Source organism: Notolabrus celidotus, chromosome 2 (genome assembly GCF_009762535.1).
Source record: "Notolabrus celidotus isolate fNotCel1 chromosome 2, fNotCel1.pri, whole genome shotgun sequence".
In the NCBI taxonomy this organism is placed as follows: domain Eukaryota; kingdom Metazoa; phylum Chordata; class Actinopteri; order Labriformes; family Labridae; genus Notolabrus; species Notolabrus celidotus.
This window is the reverse complement of record NC_048273.1, coordinates 30,882,459-30,903,287: the sequence shown is the minus strand read 5'-3', so window position 1 is coordinate 30,903,287 and position 20,829 is coordinate 30,882,459. Positions and strand designations below refer to the sequence as shown.

The 20,829-nt window shown below is 38.0% G+C and overlaps 1 protein-coding gene across 9 annotated transcripts in view; it reads left to right on the top strand.

The window, feature by feature from the left end:
- The first annotated feature begins 1,104 nt into the window (after positions 1-1,104).
- The window catches only part of ttc14 (tetratricopeptide repeat domain 14), a 34,691-nt gene continuing 14,966 nt past the window's right edge, over positions 1,105-20,829 (top strand). For 2 of the 9 annotated variants that reach the window (XM_034702530.1, XM_034702521.1), the window contains exons 1-11: positions 1,130-1,259; positions 1,541-1,713; positions 2,027-2,157; positions 3,244-3,443; positions 6,410-6,494; positions 6,895-7,024; positions 11,075-11,230; positions 12,260-12,331; positions 12,501-12,620; positions 16,000-16,122; positions 17,763-17,880. In XM_034702530.1, the coding sequence (XP_034558421.1) occupies positions 1,580-1,713; positions 2,027-2,157; positions 3,244-3,443; positions 6,410-6,494; positions 6,895-7,024; positions 11,075-11,230; positions 12,260-12,331; positions 12,501-12,620; positions 16,000-16,122; positions 17,763-17,880 (1,269 nt within the window). In that variant the 5' untranslated portion in view covers positions 1,130-1,259; positions 1,541-1,579. The other 7 variants (XM_034702503.1, XM_034702496.1, XM_034702488.1 and 4 more) reach the window with 7 other exon arrangements.

The following is a 20,829-nucleotide window of genomic DNA, read 5'->3' as shown; positions in this document are numbered from 1 at the left end:
AGCTAAGGTAATTAGTAGTTGGGGGAGTTCACTTTGAAAGGAGCATGGGTGAGAGTGCACAGGTCAGGGTTTAGTTGGCTTTCTTAAAAAACACAGGGATTAGAGTGTAAGTTCACTGTCTCATCCACACTCAGGAGCAGAGGGGGGCGGTAATGCCCGTTAAGCTGGATGCCAAGATCCGTAAAACAAAGAAGAAGAAGAAGTAATATAATGACACACCAAAGAATAGCTCCACAACTACCTTCATTGTCCATACAAGGATTGTAAGTCTTAGATAAAAAATGTGATAAGAAATTGATAAGAAATAATCTTAATGAAATACTATTCACAGGTAGACAGAACAGGAATGATATTTTACACACATTTGACAAAAAATCAATGGAAAAATTAAGAACGATGTATCTCACATTCTCTACACCACCCAAAGCAAAAGATACACACTTTAAAATTATGAACAATATCTATCCTTCTAAATAATTGCGCTGTGCACACTTTAAATATGAAGACAATGTATGCCCCCTTTGTGAAAATGAAGTTGAGTCGACGAACCATGTTTCCTTCTCATGCCAAACTGTGAAAACCTTCTGGTATCCATGAATGGTTAAAAGTACAAATTAAATCCATTCCAATTTCCTTTTCAATAAATGACATAACTTTTGGTTTGATATTACAAAATAAAAGTGATGAAATCTGTTGTAACATAATCCTGTCCCTCTCAAAATTCTTTATTAAAAATAAAAAATAGGACTATGAAATCTCCCCCCCAAATGTGTTGTTTTTCTAAATGAATTCCAAATATACCCAAAGTCATTAAAAATAATGAAAGGACAAAGAGCACTTAAAATATACGATTCCCTGAAAGAATTCCTCCCTGAATTATGAAATTATTCCCTCTCCTTACTCAACTTATTTTATTATTTATTTTTTATGTATGTATAATTTTTTTTATTTGCCTAAACTTAACAACAGAATCTGTATTGTTTCTGTGTCCTTAATGATTGTTTTGTATGATGCTCCTTCTGAATGTACCAATTGTTTGTTATGTACATCTATGATAAAGTTAAAACTCGGTACGTTCATTACAGTTCCTAGATGGAGCTTGTTTCCAGCGACCCTTTCAGGGTAACACATTTCGCGCATGCGCAATTGTCCATGTGTATATGGTGGTGCACGGAGATTTGGGGAATAGATTCGTAGTGTCATTTTATCCTAAGTATTGCATAGTTGTGCTTTCTAATTTTGGAAAAAGACCGACACCGGCAAGTGTATTTTAACTTTGTAACAACATTTAAAACTGCGAAATAATACCCTCCAAAGTGTTAGCTTGGTTAAATAGCGTCGTTTTGCTAGCTAACTTGACGAAGCAGAGAAATGGTTTTTCGTAACTGGATGATTTTGATACTAATGGAGGAATTTAGATAAATAAATGTGTCTAGGTGTCGCTTCTGCAAGAAAATTAGTGCGTTCAGTATATTTCGCTAACAGGTTGATATCTCCATTGCAAACGTCACTTAGAGGCAGCTTTATCTCTAACACACAGGTATGTGAATCCAGTTCATTATAAACAGGAACATTGGAAATGGATAAAGACTTGCTGAGACAGTGTCTGACGTATCATGGATGGTCACTGCTGGAGAAATTGAAATGTGAACAAACAGAAAACCCAGACTTTCAAGCAGTGGTGTCCGACCTGTGCAAGGCCACGTGTGAAAGGTAGGTCATCTATTACTGCTGTGGACCCCTCAGCTCCTTCTTTGTTACTTATGTCAGGGAAATGGTGATTGCCCTCACATTGTACCTTTCTAGCACGACTTAGTGTAATTTATCTTTAATGGGATGAAATTGTTTCGTGCATGGATTTATTCTTAGGCTGACATTGTCTGATCACGTCTAGGTAAAGTTCACCTGTCTCTATCTGCTTTGCATGATTTAAGCAGTCTTCCAGGATGCATCATTGATAGATTTGTTGTGACAGAACTTGTTTCACCAAGGAGCCTCATCTGATATTTTTTTCTCCCTAACACAGCAGTAGTGGAGGGCAGGTCAATTCCCTTGTGGAGCAGTTCATAGCCAGGAAGGCTGACATCCTGTTCTGTCCAGCATGGAAGACGACCACTGTTCAGGAAGAGGAGCATGTAGAGGAGGAGGAGGCTGTAGGTGTGTTGTTTTGACCACATTCATTCTTTTCATTCTTTGAAGATTTCTGTCAACACCAAAATACTTTTTCAGAGTATCATTCTGCCTTCTATATGGGTACTAATATTATGATTAATTGAGTCAAATTTGCATCTTAGTCATGCACATATAAGCCTCTTTCTATGTCAGTCAATAGAATATTTATTTGTTTATTTATTTGTTTATTTCGATAGGGAGAGTGTAGAGCTATTTAGTTATCTATTAGTTAATTTACATCTGTAGTCCCTGGGCAGGAGACGGAGACAATGGCTGTTTTCGAAACGGCCTGCTACATACTGTGTTTGAATTTAGTATGTAGTATGATTGTTCTGTTCGATCTGTAATGCAGTATGCTTGGCCAGACGTCACTGAAATTACGGTTCCGGAAAGCGGAAGTAAACAACGGCCAAGCTGATAGTGAAACTGCTTCTTTAGCGTCATTTATGATTTTAAAAGTTAAGAAGTGGTTTATATGGAATTCAATAGTTTTCACCGCACCTTAAAACTGAGTTCCCCCCGTCAAAAAAAGAAGAGAAAAGAAAAAGTGGAAGGAGCGCTGTGCATTGTGGGAAACAGTACGCAAGTGAGTCTGGTCGGATGCCTACTATGAAATTTTCCCCGAATCATTACGACATCCGAGGAGTTTTGACATATTGTTCACATACCACTTACTACATACTGAATTTTGGGAAATCAGTACATACTGCTAGTATAGTAGGCTGTTTAAATAAGTTATCACAGAGAAAGTTTAAGCCTTCAGGAAGTATTCATCTGGACTGCCACAAAGACCTAAGTTGTGACAGGGTAGGCCTTTAACATAGATTAGGAAAAGCTTCATTATCTTCATGCACACTTACATGCTTAGCTTGTGATCTCTTGAGAAAGTTTGGAAAAGCTCAATCTTTGGCTGAGAAAGATGCAAGCATAGTTTAAATGAAAGGTTGAAACAAAGAAAAAATGTGTTCAATCATTTAAGTAGCTTATGACAGGCCTGTCAACCATCAAAAATGTATTTGTGTAAAATAAACTTGTATGATTTAACTTTCTGCTTGTGCTCTTCTTTCTCAGAGCCCTATGCCCTCATGCCACCTGTTGAGATATTCATGGAGGTGTCTTTTGAGGAGAGAAGAGCCATGCTGTACAGAGACTTGGAGAAAGGAGACATTTTGGTGGGAAGGATTAATAACATTCGAGAGTATGGCTTCTTTCTTACATTGCTCTGCACAGCTGGAGGACTGAAGAGAGACATAGAGGACTTGGAGTTGTCGGTGAGTGAAAATTCATGCAGTTCAGTACATGCAGTCAAATGTACTAAAGTTATACTGTGAACCTTTTAGCTCAGAAATTAGAATATATTAAAATAGAAAACTTTCATGTTTTTTTTAAACTCATTACATATCAAGTGAAATATATTGATTCTTCTTTGTTTTAATTGTGACGATTATGGCTCACTACTCGTGAAAATCAGGAATCCGCTATCTCAAATGATTTGAATATCTCCTACGCTCCTTTACTGTGAATTATAGAATCCATGCTGTGTGGCATGGAGGCGATCATCCTGTGGCCCTGCTAAGGTATTAAGGGCCCTGGTTGCTGTGATGACAGCCTTCATCTCGTCTGTATTTTGGGGTCTAGTGCTTCACATCTTCCTCCTGACAGATGTCCCACAGATTCTCTAAGGGGTTCAAGTCAGGCCATTCAAGCACAGCAGTATCATGGTCAGTGAACCGTTTGGTAGTAGTTTTGGCGCTGTGGGCAGGTTCAAAATCTTGCTGGAAAAGGATACTGGCATCATCATAAAGCTTGACAGCAGATGGAAGCAGGAAGTGCTTTAAAACCTCCTGGTAGACCGCTGCGTTGACTTTGAACTTGATAAAACACGGTGGACCAACACCAGCAGATGATGTGGCACCACAAATCAGTGCAGGCTGCAGAAACTTAACCCCAGACCTCAAACACCTTGGATTCTGTGCCTCTCCACACTTCCTCCAGACTCTACGACCTTAATCTCCAAATTAAATTTAAAACGTACTTTCATCTGAAAAGAGGACTTTGGACTTTGCTTTCTCTTTTTAGCCCAGGTAAGACACTTCCTACGATGTCCCTGGTTTAGGACTGGCTTGTTATTAGGAATCCATGAGTTGAAGCCCCCCTTCTGAAGACGTCTGTGTGTGGTCCTTCTTGATGTCACCAACACCAACTTCCCTTCATTCCTTGTGAAGCTCTCCCAAGTTCTTGAAGTGACATTTCTTATCCACCCTCTCAAGGCGGCGGTCACCCCTATTGCTTATGCACCTTTTCTTACCACTCTTCTCTCTTCGAGTCAACTTTCCATTAATATGCTTCAGTGCAGCACTCTGAGAACAGCCAGCCTGTTCAGCAATGACCTTCTGTGGCTTACCTTCCTTGTGGAGGGTGTCCATGATCGTCTTCTGGTCTACTGTCAAGTCAGCAGTCTTCCCCCCTGATTGTGTTTGCGTGTACTGAATTAGACCAAGATAGATCATATTTAGTCTGTTTGAATAGTGATTCACTCAAACTTAAAATGAGATATTCTTATATGTTTGAATATAATAGTTCTTTAGCTGTAGGCCAAAGTTGTCAAAATCCAAATCATTAAAAAATTACATTTTATTTAGCATTTCATGAGTCTAGTATTACATTTTCACTTTCTTCGATAACTGATGGAAAACATTGTACAATGTTCTACTTTTTTGGGATGCACCTTTATCTGCAGAAGAGTTGAGATTGTCAGTGTGCAGTTACCAACTCTGGTTCTATAAATTTCTGAGAGAGAATTTACAATGTGACTCATGGCATGTTGAAATGCATTAGACAAATGCTGGACATATTTGCATTGTGTTTCTCTCGCCTATAAACACTTTGTACACTTGGTAAACACCTTCATTGACCTTCTTTGAATCTTTCACTGTGATGGTTTGGTAACACCAGCGTTGCAAATTGTGCCTCAGGGTTGAGCAGGACTATGTTTACTTCAATAGCTGTCAGACTACACTCCTGAAAGAATGACAGGACACACCCAGAGGCATATCTAAACTAAGCAAGCCATCATACCTTCCAACTTGTGAATGATGCATCACTAAGATGAGAGTTTGTCTCATTAATCTCCAACTAAACTACACTGCTCAAAAAAATAAAGGGAACACTTAAAAATTACAAATCAATCACACTTCTGTAATATCAACCTGTCCAGTTAGGAAGAAACACTGATTGTGAATCAATTTCACCTGATGTTGTGCAAATGGAACAGACAACAGGTGGAAATGAGAGGCAATTAGCAAGACAACCCCTATAAATGAATGGTTCTGCTGTTGGAGGCCACAGACCATTTCCCTGTCCTCATCCTTTCTGCCTGATTTTTGTTCACTTTTGTATTTTACCAGTGCCCGCACCACTAGAGGTAGCATGCGGCGGTATCTGCAACCCACAGAAGTTGCTCAGGTAGTGCAGCTCATCCAGGGTGGCACATCAATGCGCGCTGTGGCAAGAAGGTTTGCTGTGTCTCCCAGCACAGTGTCAAGAGCATGGAGGAGATACCAGGAGACAGGCCAGTACACCAGTAGACATGGAGGGGGCCGTAGGAGGACAACAACCCAGCAGCAGGATCGCTATCTGCTCGTTTGTGCAAGGAGGAACAGGAGGAGCACTGCCAGAGCCCTACAAAATGACCTCCAGCAGGCCACTAATAATATGCATGTTTCTGCTCAAACTGTGAGAAACAGACTCCATGAGGGTGGTATGAGGGCCAGACGTCCACAAGTGGGGCCTGTACTCACAGCCCAACACCGTGCATGCCAATTGGCATTTGCCAAAGAACATCAGGATTGGCAGGTTCGCCATTGGCGCCCTGTGCTCTTCACGGATGAGAGCAGGTTCACACTGAGCACTAATGATTTTGATTTCCATTGATCATTTTTATGTTATTTGGTTCTCAACACATTCCACTTGGTAATGAATAAAGATTTTCAACTGGAATATTTCATTAATCAAGATCTAGGATGGGTTGTTTCAGTGTTCCTGTTATTGTTTTGAGCAGTGTATATTATCTGCTTTAGTTTGACTTGGTTCACTTTTTGCAAATGCCATATAATGAATTTGTCCATCCATATATCCCCCTACTCTTTCTGAATGGTGTAACTCTGTACTTTTTATTTTTAACTGACCATAAGTCCCCCCCATGTGATTAAATCTGACTCTTTTTTTCTGCCTTAAGGCTCTGTGTCACATCAGAGAAATCCCCTCCACTGGCAGCCATGATGATCCTCTGTCCTATTACCAGATTGGTGACTTTATCAGAGGTATGTTTTTGTAGCTTACAGCATTTTTTGGTGCAAGTTTTCCAACCACAGACAGATTTTGAAGATGATGATCAGAGATTGCATATTCAAGAGCAACTGTAGCTGTGGGTGCGTCTGTTAGGTGTATTTAAAGTTGCATACCTGTGTGTGTGAGTCTTAACCCTGTAGTTAAACACACTTAAGGTTACATGTTTTAGATGTGGATGACATTCAAATCTATGTAATGTATGTTTTAGAGATAGTCATTGGTATGTTAGGCCTGCATGGAAACTCATTTTCATCACTGTTTAACCTTTGTGTTATTTCCTGATTGATCTCTAGGTTTGTGTTTTTGTTTATCATATTTGTCACTCCACATATCTGAAAGACATCCTAAGATGTTTCGTTTGTCACTCTGTAGCTGCTGTGAAAGATATCGACCGCTATCAGGAGAAAATCACGGTGTCCCTCCACCAGGCGTCTCTTTCTTCCAGCTTGGAGCGCATCAAACTGGGGGTAGTTCCAAGGGAGGAGCTGCCCATACACTACAGGTAAATACACAACATGAGATATAACAATTGATTAAAAAAAGAACACTGAACTTTGTGAGAATTTGAAAAACACAACTATTTGAAGCAGAGTATATGTAGATTAGATGAAAAAAAAATGTAAATCCAAAGTTTCTTTGTTTTTTTTGCACAGACAAGGACAAAGTTGGTTCTGTGAGGTATAACAGTAGAAACAGAGTTCTGTGACTCTATGTTACCAAACAAATTTACAACAACAACAACATTGACATCCCACCCACCCCAGAACAATGATCACTCCACAAAAACCCCACATTCATACCTACATTAATCTAGGGTAGACAAACAAAGAGACAAGCAGTACCAGGTCAATCCATTAGAAAAAACAAGATCATACAGAAATAGGTAATCATTACCTGATAACAGGCTAGTGCAGTGGGCAAGTCCCTTTAGGCTTTAGAGACAGAGACAAAGTGCATAGACATAAGAGTGACACAGATGAATTATGTTTTTTAGTAATTAGAAAAATAAGTAAACAAATAAAATATTGAAAATGATTTTTAAAATGTCTATGATGGTTAAACATTTGAGAACTAATCAGGGAAGAAACCTTCACTTAGCACCAATGTATCATATAATAAAGGAGTGTTGATTTAGCGGTTTATTTATATACCAGTGAATCTCTAAATAAACTACAAAATTGTTGCTAAAATCTATTTTACTCCATCATATCATACTTCAGATGCAGTTATCATTTTGTAATATATAAAATAAAAATCTCATAATTGAACTCAAGGAAAAATAAAGTTAGAATAATAAACAAAGCTTGCTGCCATGAAACTACTCATCCATTATTCATAAGACCTTACATGTTGACACTTTTGGATGTTGTGTCTTTAAAACACTAGAAATACTTTTTCAAGCTACAATAAAAGTCTTCCTGTTTGAATCTAACATTTGTTTGAAATAAGAGATGGACATTATAATTGAAGAGGGTCATGTGTGTTTCGAAACATTGAGTGAGAACCAACAAAATACAGATGTCTTTTATTTAGAATGAAAATATAAAAATCAATCAATCAACCTTTATTTATACTTGAGAGATCATAGAGAGATTACAGAGGTATTTAAAAAACAAACAAGTCATCAAGGCTATCAAACTCATCAAAAGGGATCATTTCTGATATGAAGGGAAAAACAAACAAGAATAAAACATCCGGAGTGATGAGTTAAAGTTTTCCAGTTGTCTGTGGAGTTTCAAAAAGCCTTTAAGTGTTAATAACTAATGAATGATTGCAGCATAAAATGACAAAGGATTAAGGGATATGATTTGGAGTAAACCTTTTTTGTTAACTTCTTTCTTGTACTGCTGATGTTCTGGGTGATATTATGGACCTTATGGGACAGGCAGAAAAAAACCTTGGGTTTCAGCCTAACCTTGTTTTGGTCAATGTGTGAAATCGTCTTACTGTGAGAAATGAACCGGTTTAAACATGTAAAATGCGATTATTTTTTAAGTTGAATATTCACACAAAATCTAGCCTTTGGTTCCTCTTTAATGAATCACTGAAATAAATAATGTTCATGCATTCGTAATATACTTAATTCTTATTGGTCAAAACTCCAAGCCCCTCTCACAGACTACAGCAGACTTAAGGCTGATTTGTACTTCTGCGTTGAATCAACAGCGTACCCTACGCCGGGGGTCCGCGTAGCTCCCATACCTACGCCGAGGCCTACGCACGTAGCTGACGTGCACCTCCTCCAAAATGTAACTCCCCGTAGAGCCGACGCGGACCGCAAGCTCTGTGATTGGTCCGCTCGGCGGCTTTGTCTTTCCCGCATTTACAACACTTCCGGGATCCCGGACATCGGCCGCACATCGGCTGTGTATTTCATCTCCTCCTCTCTATTCTTCATGTAATCATGTCTGTATGATAAACAGCAACATGTATCAGCTGTAGATTAACATAACACGCTCTGAATCTCTGTGGAAAAGTAAACAGAGATCGTAGCGGGACCGGAAGCAGGCGGCCGGCTATCAGAGAGACCACACTGCCCTCAGGCGTTTCGGCTGAGAATTGCTGCGCGACACAGACACACCGACGCACAAGTATGTGGGGCTCATGTCCGCGTCAGCCCCTGCTGTGTAGGGGAGACGCAGAAGTATAAATCAGCCTTAACTGTAATCATATTGTTCTACAATACTCGAGGAAGACAGTCCATTTGGTGCAACATTATTTTGTTAACACACTTAGTGGACTGAGGTCTGCAGAGTCCAGAACCAAAGAACAACCAGATAGCTGGATCATTTATAACTATTCAGCCTGCAGATTGTTCCCTCCTGGTGGTGAGCCTTTTTCTCAATTAACACCAATCGGCACCCTTTCACCGTTTCTTAACTCCCATTTATTGAATTATCACTTCACCTAAGCACACAAACATCAGCCTATCCTCGCTTAGTGACAGATTCAGCTCTTACCAGCGATCAACCCACAGCCAAACTTCTTCAGTGACAGCTGTCACTTATCACCATATATGGGTGTCCAAACCCTGGATTACGGGAAGGTCATGTCTTGGCTCAGACACACCTTCCAAAGAATTAAATTGAAATCACTTCCCTGAACTTGAACGCATCCAGTAATTATTTGAACCAGTTAAGCAGGCTCTGACACATTAACAAGTATCATTGATACTTTTGTATGAAAGTATCTAATTTTCCTGCTCATTGTATCATTTTGCGCCTCATGTTGCCAAAGAAGAGAGCAGTTTTCTCAAAGCATGTGTGTGTTTGTGGGATTATGTACCAATCTTCTGGCTCTTGTTTCAAACATTTAGTTCCTTTAATTAAGCTCCCAGGACACTCAAACTAAACTCCAACATCAATAAGCTGAAAAACGTTTGGATTTGGATTTTAAGTTGGTTTAAAAGAGAGACCAAAACAGCGTTCAAAGGTAGGAGGAGTTAAAGACACAAAAACAGAAACGGACAAATAGACCAATCTAACATGCTGCATCAAGTAAGCTTTTAACAGAGCAGGGTGTTTAAAGACTGATGAATGTAAAAGAAAATGGCAGACTCTGACGGTGATCAGGCAATAAAACCCAACCAGGTGCTGCACTGATATGCATGTTTGTTAACTTTGTTTCACGTCAACACTAGTGGACATATTCAGTTTAATGTGAGTGTTAACAGCTAAGTTAGCTTAGTTTAAGAAGGCTTCAGAGCAAAACTTTGATGCAGGTCCAACTGTGAATGCAACAGACTATTTTCAACTGAAGAAACAGAACCATCAGTCAAATCATTTACACATCAATCTACACTACCAGTCAAAATTTTGGAAACTTCTTATTCAAGGGTTTTTATTTATTTTAATTATTTCAAACACTGTAGATTAACACTGAAGACATCGAAACTATGTAAGAACATATATGGAATTATTTAATTAACAAATCAGAATATGTTTTATATTTTAGATTCTGTAAAGTAGCCCCCTTTTTCCTTCATGACAGCTTTGCACACTCTTGGTATTCTCTCAGTCTGCTTCATGAAGTGGTCTCCTGGAATGGTTTCTAATTAACATGAGCCTTGTCAAGAGTTCATTTGTAGAATGACTTGCAATCAGTTGCGTTGTTCAGAGGTAGGGTTAGTACACAATGGATAGTCCTATTTGACTACTGTTGTAATCCAGATTATGGCAAAACCAGATTATTTCATAGCTTTGATGTCTTCAGTATTAATCTACAATGTTGACAATAATTAAAATAAATAAAAACCATTAAATGAGAAGGTGTGTCCAAACTTTTGACTGGTATGTGGTGCCAAACTATTTATTAAGAAGTAGGATAATGAATAATGAACAGGTTGTTAATTTAGAGGAAGCCAGACAGTCTTGGTTTCTATCTGCTATAATAACCAGCTAAACAATACATTTTCCTTTATTATTAAAACCTTCAGGTGCAGCTCTCTGTGGCATGTATTGATCTAACTGTCAAATCTATATTTAGTCCTTTATATTAAGTGCTTTATATTAAGTGCTCGATTCTAACTTGAGACTCTGACATTTTTCTTTAGTCGTAGTGTTCACGCAGCTGCCAACTCCAGCAAGACATACGAGTGCATACTGCAGAGTTGTCACGGCTACCACAATCCTTCTGTCGTGGATTACCTGCTGGAGAAGGTGGGAATCAGCGACGAGCATCCGCCGTCAATGATGAGGGGGCTGCAGAGGTGAGGAAGACACGTCAGCTGGCGGATTCTTATATTGCTACTTTTTGTTGGATTTGGGAATTTAGTAGATAATGGTGTGTGTGGTGTGACATGATGTTGAGTTGCATCAATCAACAAAGACTTGCAGTGGAGAGAAGCTCAACCTTGCATAATCCTGCATGCATCTGTTTTGTAAAACAGCATTCCCCATACCTGTAAGACTAAGTGCCAGCACCTATACCTGTTACCAACAATTACCTTCATAGTTCAGTTCAGTCCTCAGATGCAGGTTACTGCATGTACTAGCATTTAGCCAACAACCATGACAAATGAGCTACAAACCAGTGTTTGGCTGGATACATACATATACATGTATGCACACATGCATATACATGATAATAACAAAGAAAATAAGTAAATAAAAAAATAGTAATAATAATAATACTTAAGTGTCGAGTGTCAAATATGTTGAGTGATGTTGACATACATTTAACGTTTTATAGTACAGTTAGGGGGATAAAAATAAAATCTTGCATGATTTTTTTTCAGATTTGCAAGGGGAGAACGTATTTATTCTCACCTGCTGCCTGCTGAAGGATTTCAATTCTTCCTGTACTTGTTAAGTCATATAAATCTAACTGTTGGTCTGCACAACACTTCAAATTAGGTAGGCGACCAAAAGCAGGATTCTGTCCAGTCGGACTTCGAAACAATGTGAGTTTATTGCTGGGTAAATTCTGGCTCTAGGGCCTGCAACTAAATTTATGAATATCACTTGCCAAAACCGACTGCCAGAGACACTTCGGCTTAACCAAATATAAGTTACATGCAGAGCTCTTGAAAACTAACATCTTAACTCGAGATAAAGCTCACAGACATTATACTTAATATAATAATTGTAAGGGAGCAACTGATGTAGTTTTGTACTGTTAGTTTGAAGGATTGTTGTTACTTGGTATGTTGGTAAATGTAGTTCTCTTTAGAAATAGGATGTCAAAAAGTGATTTTTAAGAGTCAGTGGAGTTCTCCAGTGTGTCTTTCTCTCCACAGTAAACTATTTCAAGAGGAGGATTTTGCGTCTGTAATCCGGAAGAAGCAGTCTGCATCGTGGGCCTTAAAGTGGTAATTATAAACCTTTTACTTTCCATACGGGCAACACCTGGGTCATTATGAATCAGTGATATAACAATGTGAACAACGCGCCCTGTTGTTTTATGTGACTCACTTTTTCTTCTTCTGACATTAACACAAAGCTTTTTTCCATTTGTCTCGTCTGTCTTCGTCCTCTCAGTGTCCGTGCAGGTGTAGACCACTTCAAGCATGGCCGTCATGTTGAAGCCATGAACGAGTACAACAAAGCCTTGGATATCGACACTAATAATGTAGAAGCCCTGGTGGCACGCGGAGCTCTGTGAGTCATTCTTCTTTAGAGCCACATGAGCTACTTTTCTGCGTTACACAACTGCTTAAATTTGTTTTGGTTTCAACATTTTTTGTCATTGTTGATTTGTTGGTCAAACAGTCCTGGGAATGTTTTGAATCATCAGACATATAAATAAGAATGCAGAAGTGAAGATGAAGTATCTATATTAAATATTGCACCACACCTGTTTGGAAACGGAAAGCTTTCCTTGGCCTTTTTCCTGCTCAGCATAAAACCACAAACTAGGGATGTACATTTTAAGTATTTTCCGTGATCGATTTTTGGAAATGTTAACAATCAATTATCGATAAATTGATTAAAAAAACCATTATTATTCTTACGTCAAAAACAATGCCAAATACGTTGTTTTATAATATTTTCTACAGCAACAAAATGCATATAACTGACAGGATTGAATACGGGTATATGTTTGACACGCAGAATATCAACGATCAGGCTCATAAAATATTCTCCGCGGACATAATCTTATAAAGTGAAGCCTGAGACTACTAACAGAAAATTACTTCAGACTCCCAGTGTCCAGTTTCCTGTCTACTCGTTCTTATTGAGAAAAATAAACATGTGTATTCGGTCAGGTGTCAGCCAAGAGCGCAACCAGGTCATAATCAGTCCAGCGGCAGAAAAGCTCAGACGGCTCTGATGTTGCTGCTCAGCAAACATAGTGTACCTGAATTTCCCACCTGTCTGTTGCCTTCGTATCCAAAGGCGGGAAATGTCCTGTTTATAGTTGTGAACTTTCGTGTCCGTGTCGTTGTTGGCAGCAGTTTTGTATTGATCCTCTTTTAAAAAAGCGCACGGGGAGACCTGACGCACAGCCGCAGCCACCAGCAGAGCATCTCCGCTGTGCGCAACACCTTTAACAGCTAATTCACATCCAAACATGCTTTAAACTTAAAACACCTCCCTGATAGCTGAGTGTAATATGAAACCACATGATGTTTGTTCCACGTGACGGAAAATTGATAACAAAAATGCGTGTTTCCAGTAATTTCTTAACAATCAATTAATCGATAATCGATTAATTGTGGTCATCCCTACAACAAACACATTCCATTTTACAACCTTGGGATAAATATTATGATTATTGAACTGAAATCATAAAAATAACTTCTTCTACTTACTTGTAATAATAGTATATAATAATAATAAACTTTATTTATATAGCACTCTTTTAAACAAAGTTACAAAGTGCTTCACAACAAAAAAATTCAGAAAATTACAAAGCATATCAAAACGGTATAGATAAATATTGTGGAAAACTTCAGTGTTGTAGCTCACTTGCTCCCATCAACATTTACTTCATACATTTAAAGGTGACATATCACGCTTTTTTCATCAATATATATTGGTCTAAGAGGTCCCCAAAACATGTCTTTAAAGTTTATGCTCGAAAAAAACACTTTGAAATCAGATTTTGGCATGCCTGAAAAGCCCTCTTCTTCAGTCCTCCTCAGAACACTCTGTTTTCCCTCTGACCACGCCCCCTCCGGAAGTGGATGTGCCTCGGCTCTCCAGCACGTTGATCTAATGTTTACATGTTGGCTGAATATACACGGCTGCTCAGAGATCGCGTTACTTCAACCCTCTGAATCTGATCCTGACGGAGAGGCGCCTGTAGCAGGACCTTTCTGAACGATTGGTCATAGATTTAGTGTTTCTTGTTGTTTTATTTATCAGTATGTAGACGTGTGTCTTGGTACACAGCTACGAGCATGTAGCTATGTGGCTATGCTAACTAGCGCTAGCACTTATCCATGATAAATAAAAATCATCCACTAGATCTTCAAATCTGCAGACGTGGGGAGTAAAACCGACCTCTGCCAGAAAGGCAGCAGGACCTTTTATGAAGGATTGGTCACAGATTCTGTGTTACTTGTTGTTTGATTTGTCAGTATGTAGACATGTGTCTTGGTACACAGCTACAGCTACGACATCTAGCTATGTAGCTATGCTAACTAGCGCTAGCACTTATCCATGATAAATAAAAATCATCCACTAGATCTTCAAATCTGCAGACGTGGGGAGTAAAACCGACCTTTGTGTTTATTAAGACAGCCTACAACTAGCATGCCTCCCTCCTAAGCTCCTTGTTACCACACATTTGTGCAGGTAATGAAAAACGGGGGAGGGATTCAGTATTATTTTATACAGTCTATGGGCTGAACAAGCTCCGAGCTCTGACTCCGTGACAGACCGGATATTGTTGTTACGTAACAAAAACACAGAAGTCTGAAACGGCTCGTTTCACACACATTTACAGAAAGGTGGAGAAATCAAAACAGGGGCAGAATGGATTTTTTTCATTCTCGGGGGGTTTGTAGACATGCCAGGGAAACATATTTCAGGTAAAGAACCATTAAAAAGTCAATTTTGCATGATATGTCACCTTTAAACTAGAGTTGAACAGCTTTTTAAATCATGTATCTGTTTGCTCGTTTTTCTATGATTTGGTACCATAGCCTGTATAAATAATAGACATAGTATAAGTGACGTCACCCAACTTTTTCTGAGCGCTCTTGAAGCCAGTCGTCAGTGGGAGCCATATTGGGAATACTGAACTTAGTGGGAGGTAAAAACTTGTTATCTTAATATCCTCTGAACCGTCGCATTATAAAAAAATTCAGCCCCGTACAGTGTGTGCCGATGTAGGAATGAGCTACGTATACCAAAGCTGTTTTTTGAATCAGGCTGTAAACATGTTTACTGCAGCCAGCCTCAAGCGAATGCTCGATGAATTGCAGTTTATAACACTTCCGCATGGGCTTCATACTTTGAGACTGGAGGTCACCACTTGTTTGGTACACGATTTTTTGAAACACTGTTTCATTTATAAAATGTCAAATTATTAAATGAAAATCAGCCATCAGAACCTCCTGGAGCTTCAAATTTGATCTTTACTTGTTTCTTTTTTTCATTAATCATATAAAGCATTCTGTAAATATTGTTCATGGAAAAATGCTATAAAAATGCAAATGTTACTATTGCATTAATAAATTACAAGAAAAATGAGACTCCTTAGATTTACCTAGAACCATGAAATATATCAATTTCTTATTTTGGAAATTTTTTATAACAATTTGTTGATAGCATTTACTATCAAATACCATAAGATCAGTTATGGTAATCCTATCAAATCTCAACCTAGGCTTTCTAATCTCCTTATAGAGCTAGAATAACAAAAAGGAGCTTTAAGTAGTTTTGTATAATATCAGAGAGACGTAACAGAAGAGTAAAATAAATAATCTTGAGAAAATAACTGTCCCTCTTAAAAACAGAGTAAGCAGGTTTTCTTTTCATGGTTCAGCATTTGTTCTCACAGTTTGTTTCCTTCTTTGGTTGTTCACAGGTACGCAAACAAAGGCAGTATTGTGAAGGCTATAACAGACTTTGAACTGGCCCTGGAGAACTGCCCGGATCATCGCAACGCCAAGAAGTACCTCTGCCAGACACTGGTGGAGAGAGGAAAACAGTAAGACCTACTGCCTTTGCTTTGATGATAAGTGAAGAGGTGAAAGATCTTTTAAAATCCAGTTAAGCTGTTGTGAAAATAAGAGAATCATGAAACAATAAAGCTGTTTGCTGCGTTGACGTTGATGTTAACGTTAAAGCAGCTTCTTTACAGAGTCTCTAAGGTAGTCGTATCTGAAATATGGGACAAAAGTATGGAAATAGATTTTCAGGCTATCTTCCTACACTGACTTCTTTCTAGTGATTTTAAACAAAGCCTGAAAAACATCAGCAGCATGTCTGAGCTTAGATGATTTACACAGTGGCTTAGTTATCAGTCGTGTAAACGTGGACAGTTTTTTAATTATTGCTGTAAAAATATGCTAAATAAAGCTCCTAATAGACACCGTGAAAATCAAACTGTTGATTCTTTCACCTGTCTTTTTGCTCTTATTTATAAAAGACACTTTAAATGTTGGTTAACATTATTTAAACATTGATTCAATAAGTGAATGTGAAATAATACTGGAACTTGGAAATGCAGTGAGAGACAGGACGGCTGAGATTTTAACCCTTCATTTTGAAAGAGATCTGCAAATATGAAATGTGTGAATAAAGGAACTCTGCATGGAACATTTTCAGTAAGCTTGACCTAAAATACATTTTTACTTTACTTAACTTTACTCTAGTTTAAATTACTTTACTTTCCTCTACTTGAGTTCACTTTACTGTACTTACCTTACTCTAGTTAATTATACTCTACTTTAGTTTACTTAATTTTACTCTAGTTAAGTTTCTTCTACTTAAATTTACTGTACTTAAGTTGACTATACTTTACCCTAGTTTCCTTTAGTTAACTTTGGTTTAGTTTACTTTACTCTAGTATAATTTCCTCTACTTTATTTTAGTTGACTCTACTTTACTCTAGTATACTTTACATTGGTTTTCTTGACTCTAGTTTTCTTTATCTTTGGTTTACTTTGGTTTAGTTTACTCTACTTTACTTTACTTCAGTTTACTTTAATTTACTTCACTTTAGTTGAATTTGATTTAGTTAACTCTACCTTACTTCACTTTAGTTTACTTTAGTTAACTTTGGTTTACTTTCTTTTACTCCAGGTTAGATTACTTCACTTTACTCTAGTTTACCTTACTTTACTTCAGTTTACTTTAATTTACTTTGCTTGACTTTACTTTACTCTTCTTAACTTTAGTTTACTTTACTTAATTTTCCTTTAGTTCACTTGACTTTACCTTACTCTAGTTTACTTAAGTTAAGCTTACTTCACTTGAAGTACTTTAGTTTACTTTGGTTTACTTTAGTCTTTACATTTCAGGCGGAACATTTTGAATTGATTTATGTGTTTCAGTTTTTGTAAGAGTGATTTTTTTTCTCCCCCTAAAGACATTTGCTTATGAAGTAAACAAAACATTCTACCTTACATAATAAGTTGACGTCAGCGTTTTTTGTGGCAGCAGCTACAGAGGCACAAAAATGTGGTTCTGAAACCGCATGCTGAGGTTAATTAGAGACGCTTTGAAAAATGAGGACAGTTAGAGATGGGAGTGTGTATACAAGCATCTGACTCACTTAATCGCTTCTGTGTAACATTTAAACCATTTAAGTCTGACCTTGTTTAAAGACCTATTTTGTTTGTCCAGGCTTGAAGAACAGGAGAAACTGGTAACAGCAGAGGGACTGTACAGAAGAGCGCTGTCCCTCGATGACCTAAACCCTGAGGCAAAGGAAGCCCTTCACAAGATAACAGACACCATACAGGTGAGCTGGCTAAATCACACACTCAGACATAAAGGAAAATATGCAGGCAAACAAAAGTGGCCTGGAAATGATGCAAGCAAGCATTATTTATATTAAAGATAAAAAAGAGACTAAAAGACAGAGAATGATACCTCAAATTACTGCTTCAGAATATCTAATTAGTTGAAACTATACGTAGAATAGACAGGTTGGGACTATTTGACTTTTGTCAGGCCATTTATTAGTCATTGAAGCAGCTGTGATGCTACACTTTTGTCAGTTGTTTGAAACAGATTTCAAATATTTTACATCTTTGTTTTGTATTTTTAAGATCAACCAATGTTACCCTGTCGTGGAGCAGAAACATTAAATAGGTTCAAATATTTAAAAAATGTAAAGGTCCAGCTATAAGACAAGATGAGACATAGTTTGAATAGTCTACAAAAACACCATACAAGCTCATAGTTTATATAAAGTACATCAAAATATGTATACAATACTCATGCAGCAGTGCCTCCATCTTGGAAAAGTAACCTGTAGTTACTCAAGGAGATTTCAGAGGTGTTATGTTCAAAAATGATCAAGTCAGCAAATAAATGTGTAAACAAGATTCTAAAGACAGCTTTGAAAGTTTTGACTCATGCACTCACAAATATTCACCCGCACTTCAACATCTGGTTCATTAAATATTATACTTAATGCTCATTCGAGCCTACGTTTTAACTCAAGATGTAAAGATAAGATTTGTCCCGTCAGTTTGCATCAACAGGGGAAATGTGTGAGCATTATTAGCCTTCACATTTGTAACTAGGTAGTACATCAGGCAGGTCATTTAAACCAAAAATACATGGCCAGGAAATTAAAATTCTTCATTGTACACTTTGAGTGGAGTTCAGATTATTTTTGTGCACTAGTCCCCCCCCACACCTTTTATCATCACTTTAAGGGGATGTAATAAAATATTCTTACACTAATGTACTGGGATATTTAATGACGTGATACTGTATTGATTCTTTGAAGGGCTGTATCAATACTTGATCAACTGTTGGTACCATTTTGGATTTTGTTTTGTATTTAGGCCTCCAACCGCTAGTTAGCATCAGGCATTCAGACATTTGACTCCGCCTTCTTTCTGCTCATCTCACTAGACAAAGAGATTTTGAGAGCACATTTGAAGCGAGGTGAGAGAGTGCTGTGAAATACAAACACAGGCCCATCTCAGTGTTTCCCACACACAGATGATACATGGGCGGGCCACCCAATTATATTTTAATAAGTATAATTGCGACCAGTTTTTATTGTTTCAGGATGATGCTGTCATAATTAAATTTGTATCTTAAAATATGAAGATAATCGTACCCTTATTTATCTTACCCTGATAATAGCTTGGGTTTCTGCTTCTGTAATAACTTTTTTTTCCATTTTACCCAGACCACTTTTTAAATTGGATAGAAAACTTAATGAGGTGACCTTCTAGTAAATCAGGTTCTTAGTCCCAGGATCACACTAAAGCCTGATGCTAAATCCAGCTTGGCTGAATATGTCCTTGTGGTAAATATAGATTCAGCTGGTGTTGAATAAAACCAAAACAGTTTATGCACACATGCTTGATCGACCAGCCTAACCAGAAATTGACTCGATTCTTTGTAGGCCACACTATGCTAATTATGCCAATTAGTAAAACCAGAAAAGTGTGTCAGTGTGTGTGTGTGTGTGTGTGTTTTTGTTTATGTACGGGGATTTAACTATTTGTGGACCAGAGCACCATGAAACACTGTCCATGGTGCTGAATGCTGTCTGATTACGTTTCCAATGAATGTGTATCAAGTACAGTTCCTTTAAAAAATAAATTCTGGTGTGTTATCATTAATGGTATAAAAAGATTGATGGTGCATCTACACCTCCAGACCATGTACAAGCCTGAAGCCAAAATGTGCCTTGCAACAGTTACTGACATGTTACACTGGTGACGTGTTTTTGGAGCATGAGTCTATGGTGTTTTTTTTTACTTATTATTTAACCTTTATTTAACCAGATGAGAACCCATTGAGATCAACACCTCTTTTACAAGGCGACCTGGCCAAGAGGTCAGCAGCACACGTCAATATAAATAGTACAGTTCAATAGAATGGAGCATATATACAGCCAGTATGTAGAAACAATCAATAATTTAAAAGTGCGACTAATTTGTAAATAAAGTGCAATTCATGAACACAAAACGGCATTCTTTTTTTCCCCCCTAAAAACACAGGCACTGTTCTGGGTTCTGTCTTTCTTTTAAGATGGAGCCAAAGGCTTCAAGTGAGATAAGATCAGACAATTTCCATCTGGAGCGTATTCCAAGCAGTAGGAGTGGCAAAACTAAATGCTCTCATACCGAACTCTGTCCGAACTCGGGGAACACACATTTGTAAGATGTCGGAGGAGCTGTAGGGACATACAAAGTAAATATCACAGATAATCAGCATTATAAGAACTAACTTTATCAACAAACCATGTTTAGAACATTATTTAATATTTATTTAAGTTTTATACGTCCCATCTGTTAACATGGAGAAGGGGAAGCTCTCAATCTTTTGGCTCTTCTTTTTAGGAGCGGTCATAGCGTCCATCTTTTTCTACACTCTATAATGTTTTACCATACAACCTTCTTGTTCTGTTGATTTTAATTTTGTACTGTAAAGCTTCCCATTGTTTGTAATACTGATGAAGTGTTTTGGTGTTTGGTGTGTGTCCTTGACCCCTGGGACTTTGCCCTTTGACCTTCCAACTGCCATGGCCCTTTCTTCTGCCTTGCGGGGGGGATTGAAAAAAACAAAAACAAAATTGGACAATCACGACAACTCCTCCGCTGGACGCTGCTGTGCGCCACATTCCTGGTCCACATTTGGTAACGTTGAAATCTTCTCTGTCTCAATGGGGAACAAACGCTGTTTGATTTCTCTGCACATCTCTACCTCTACCTCTACC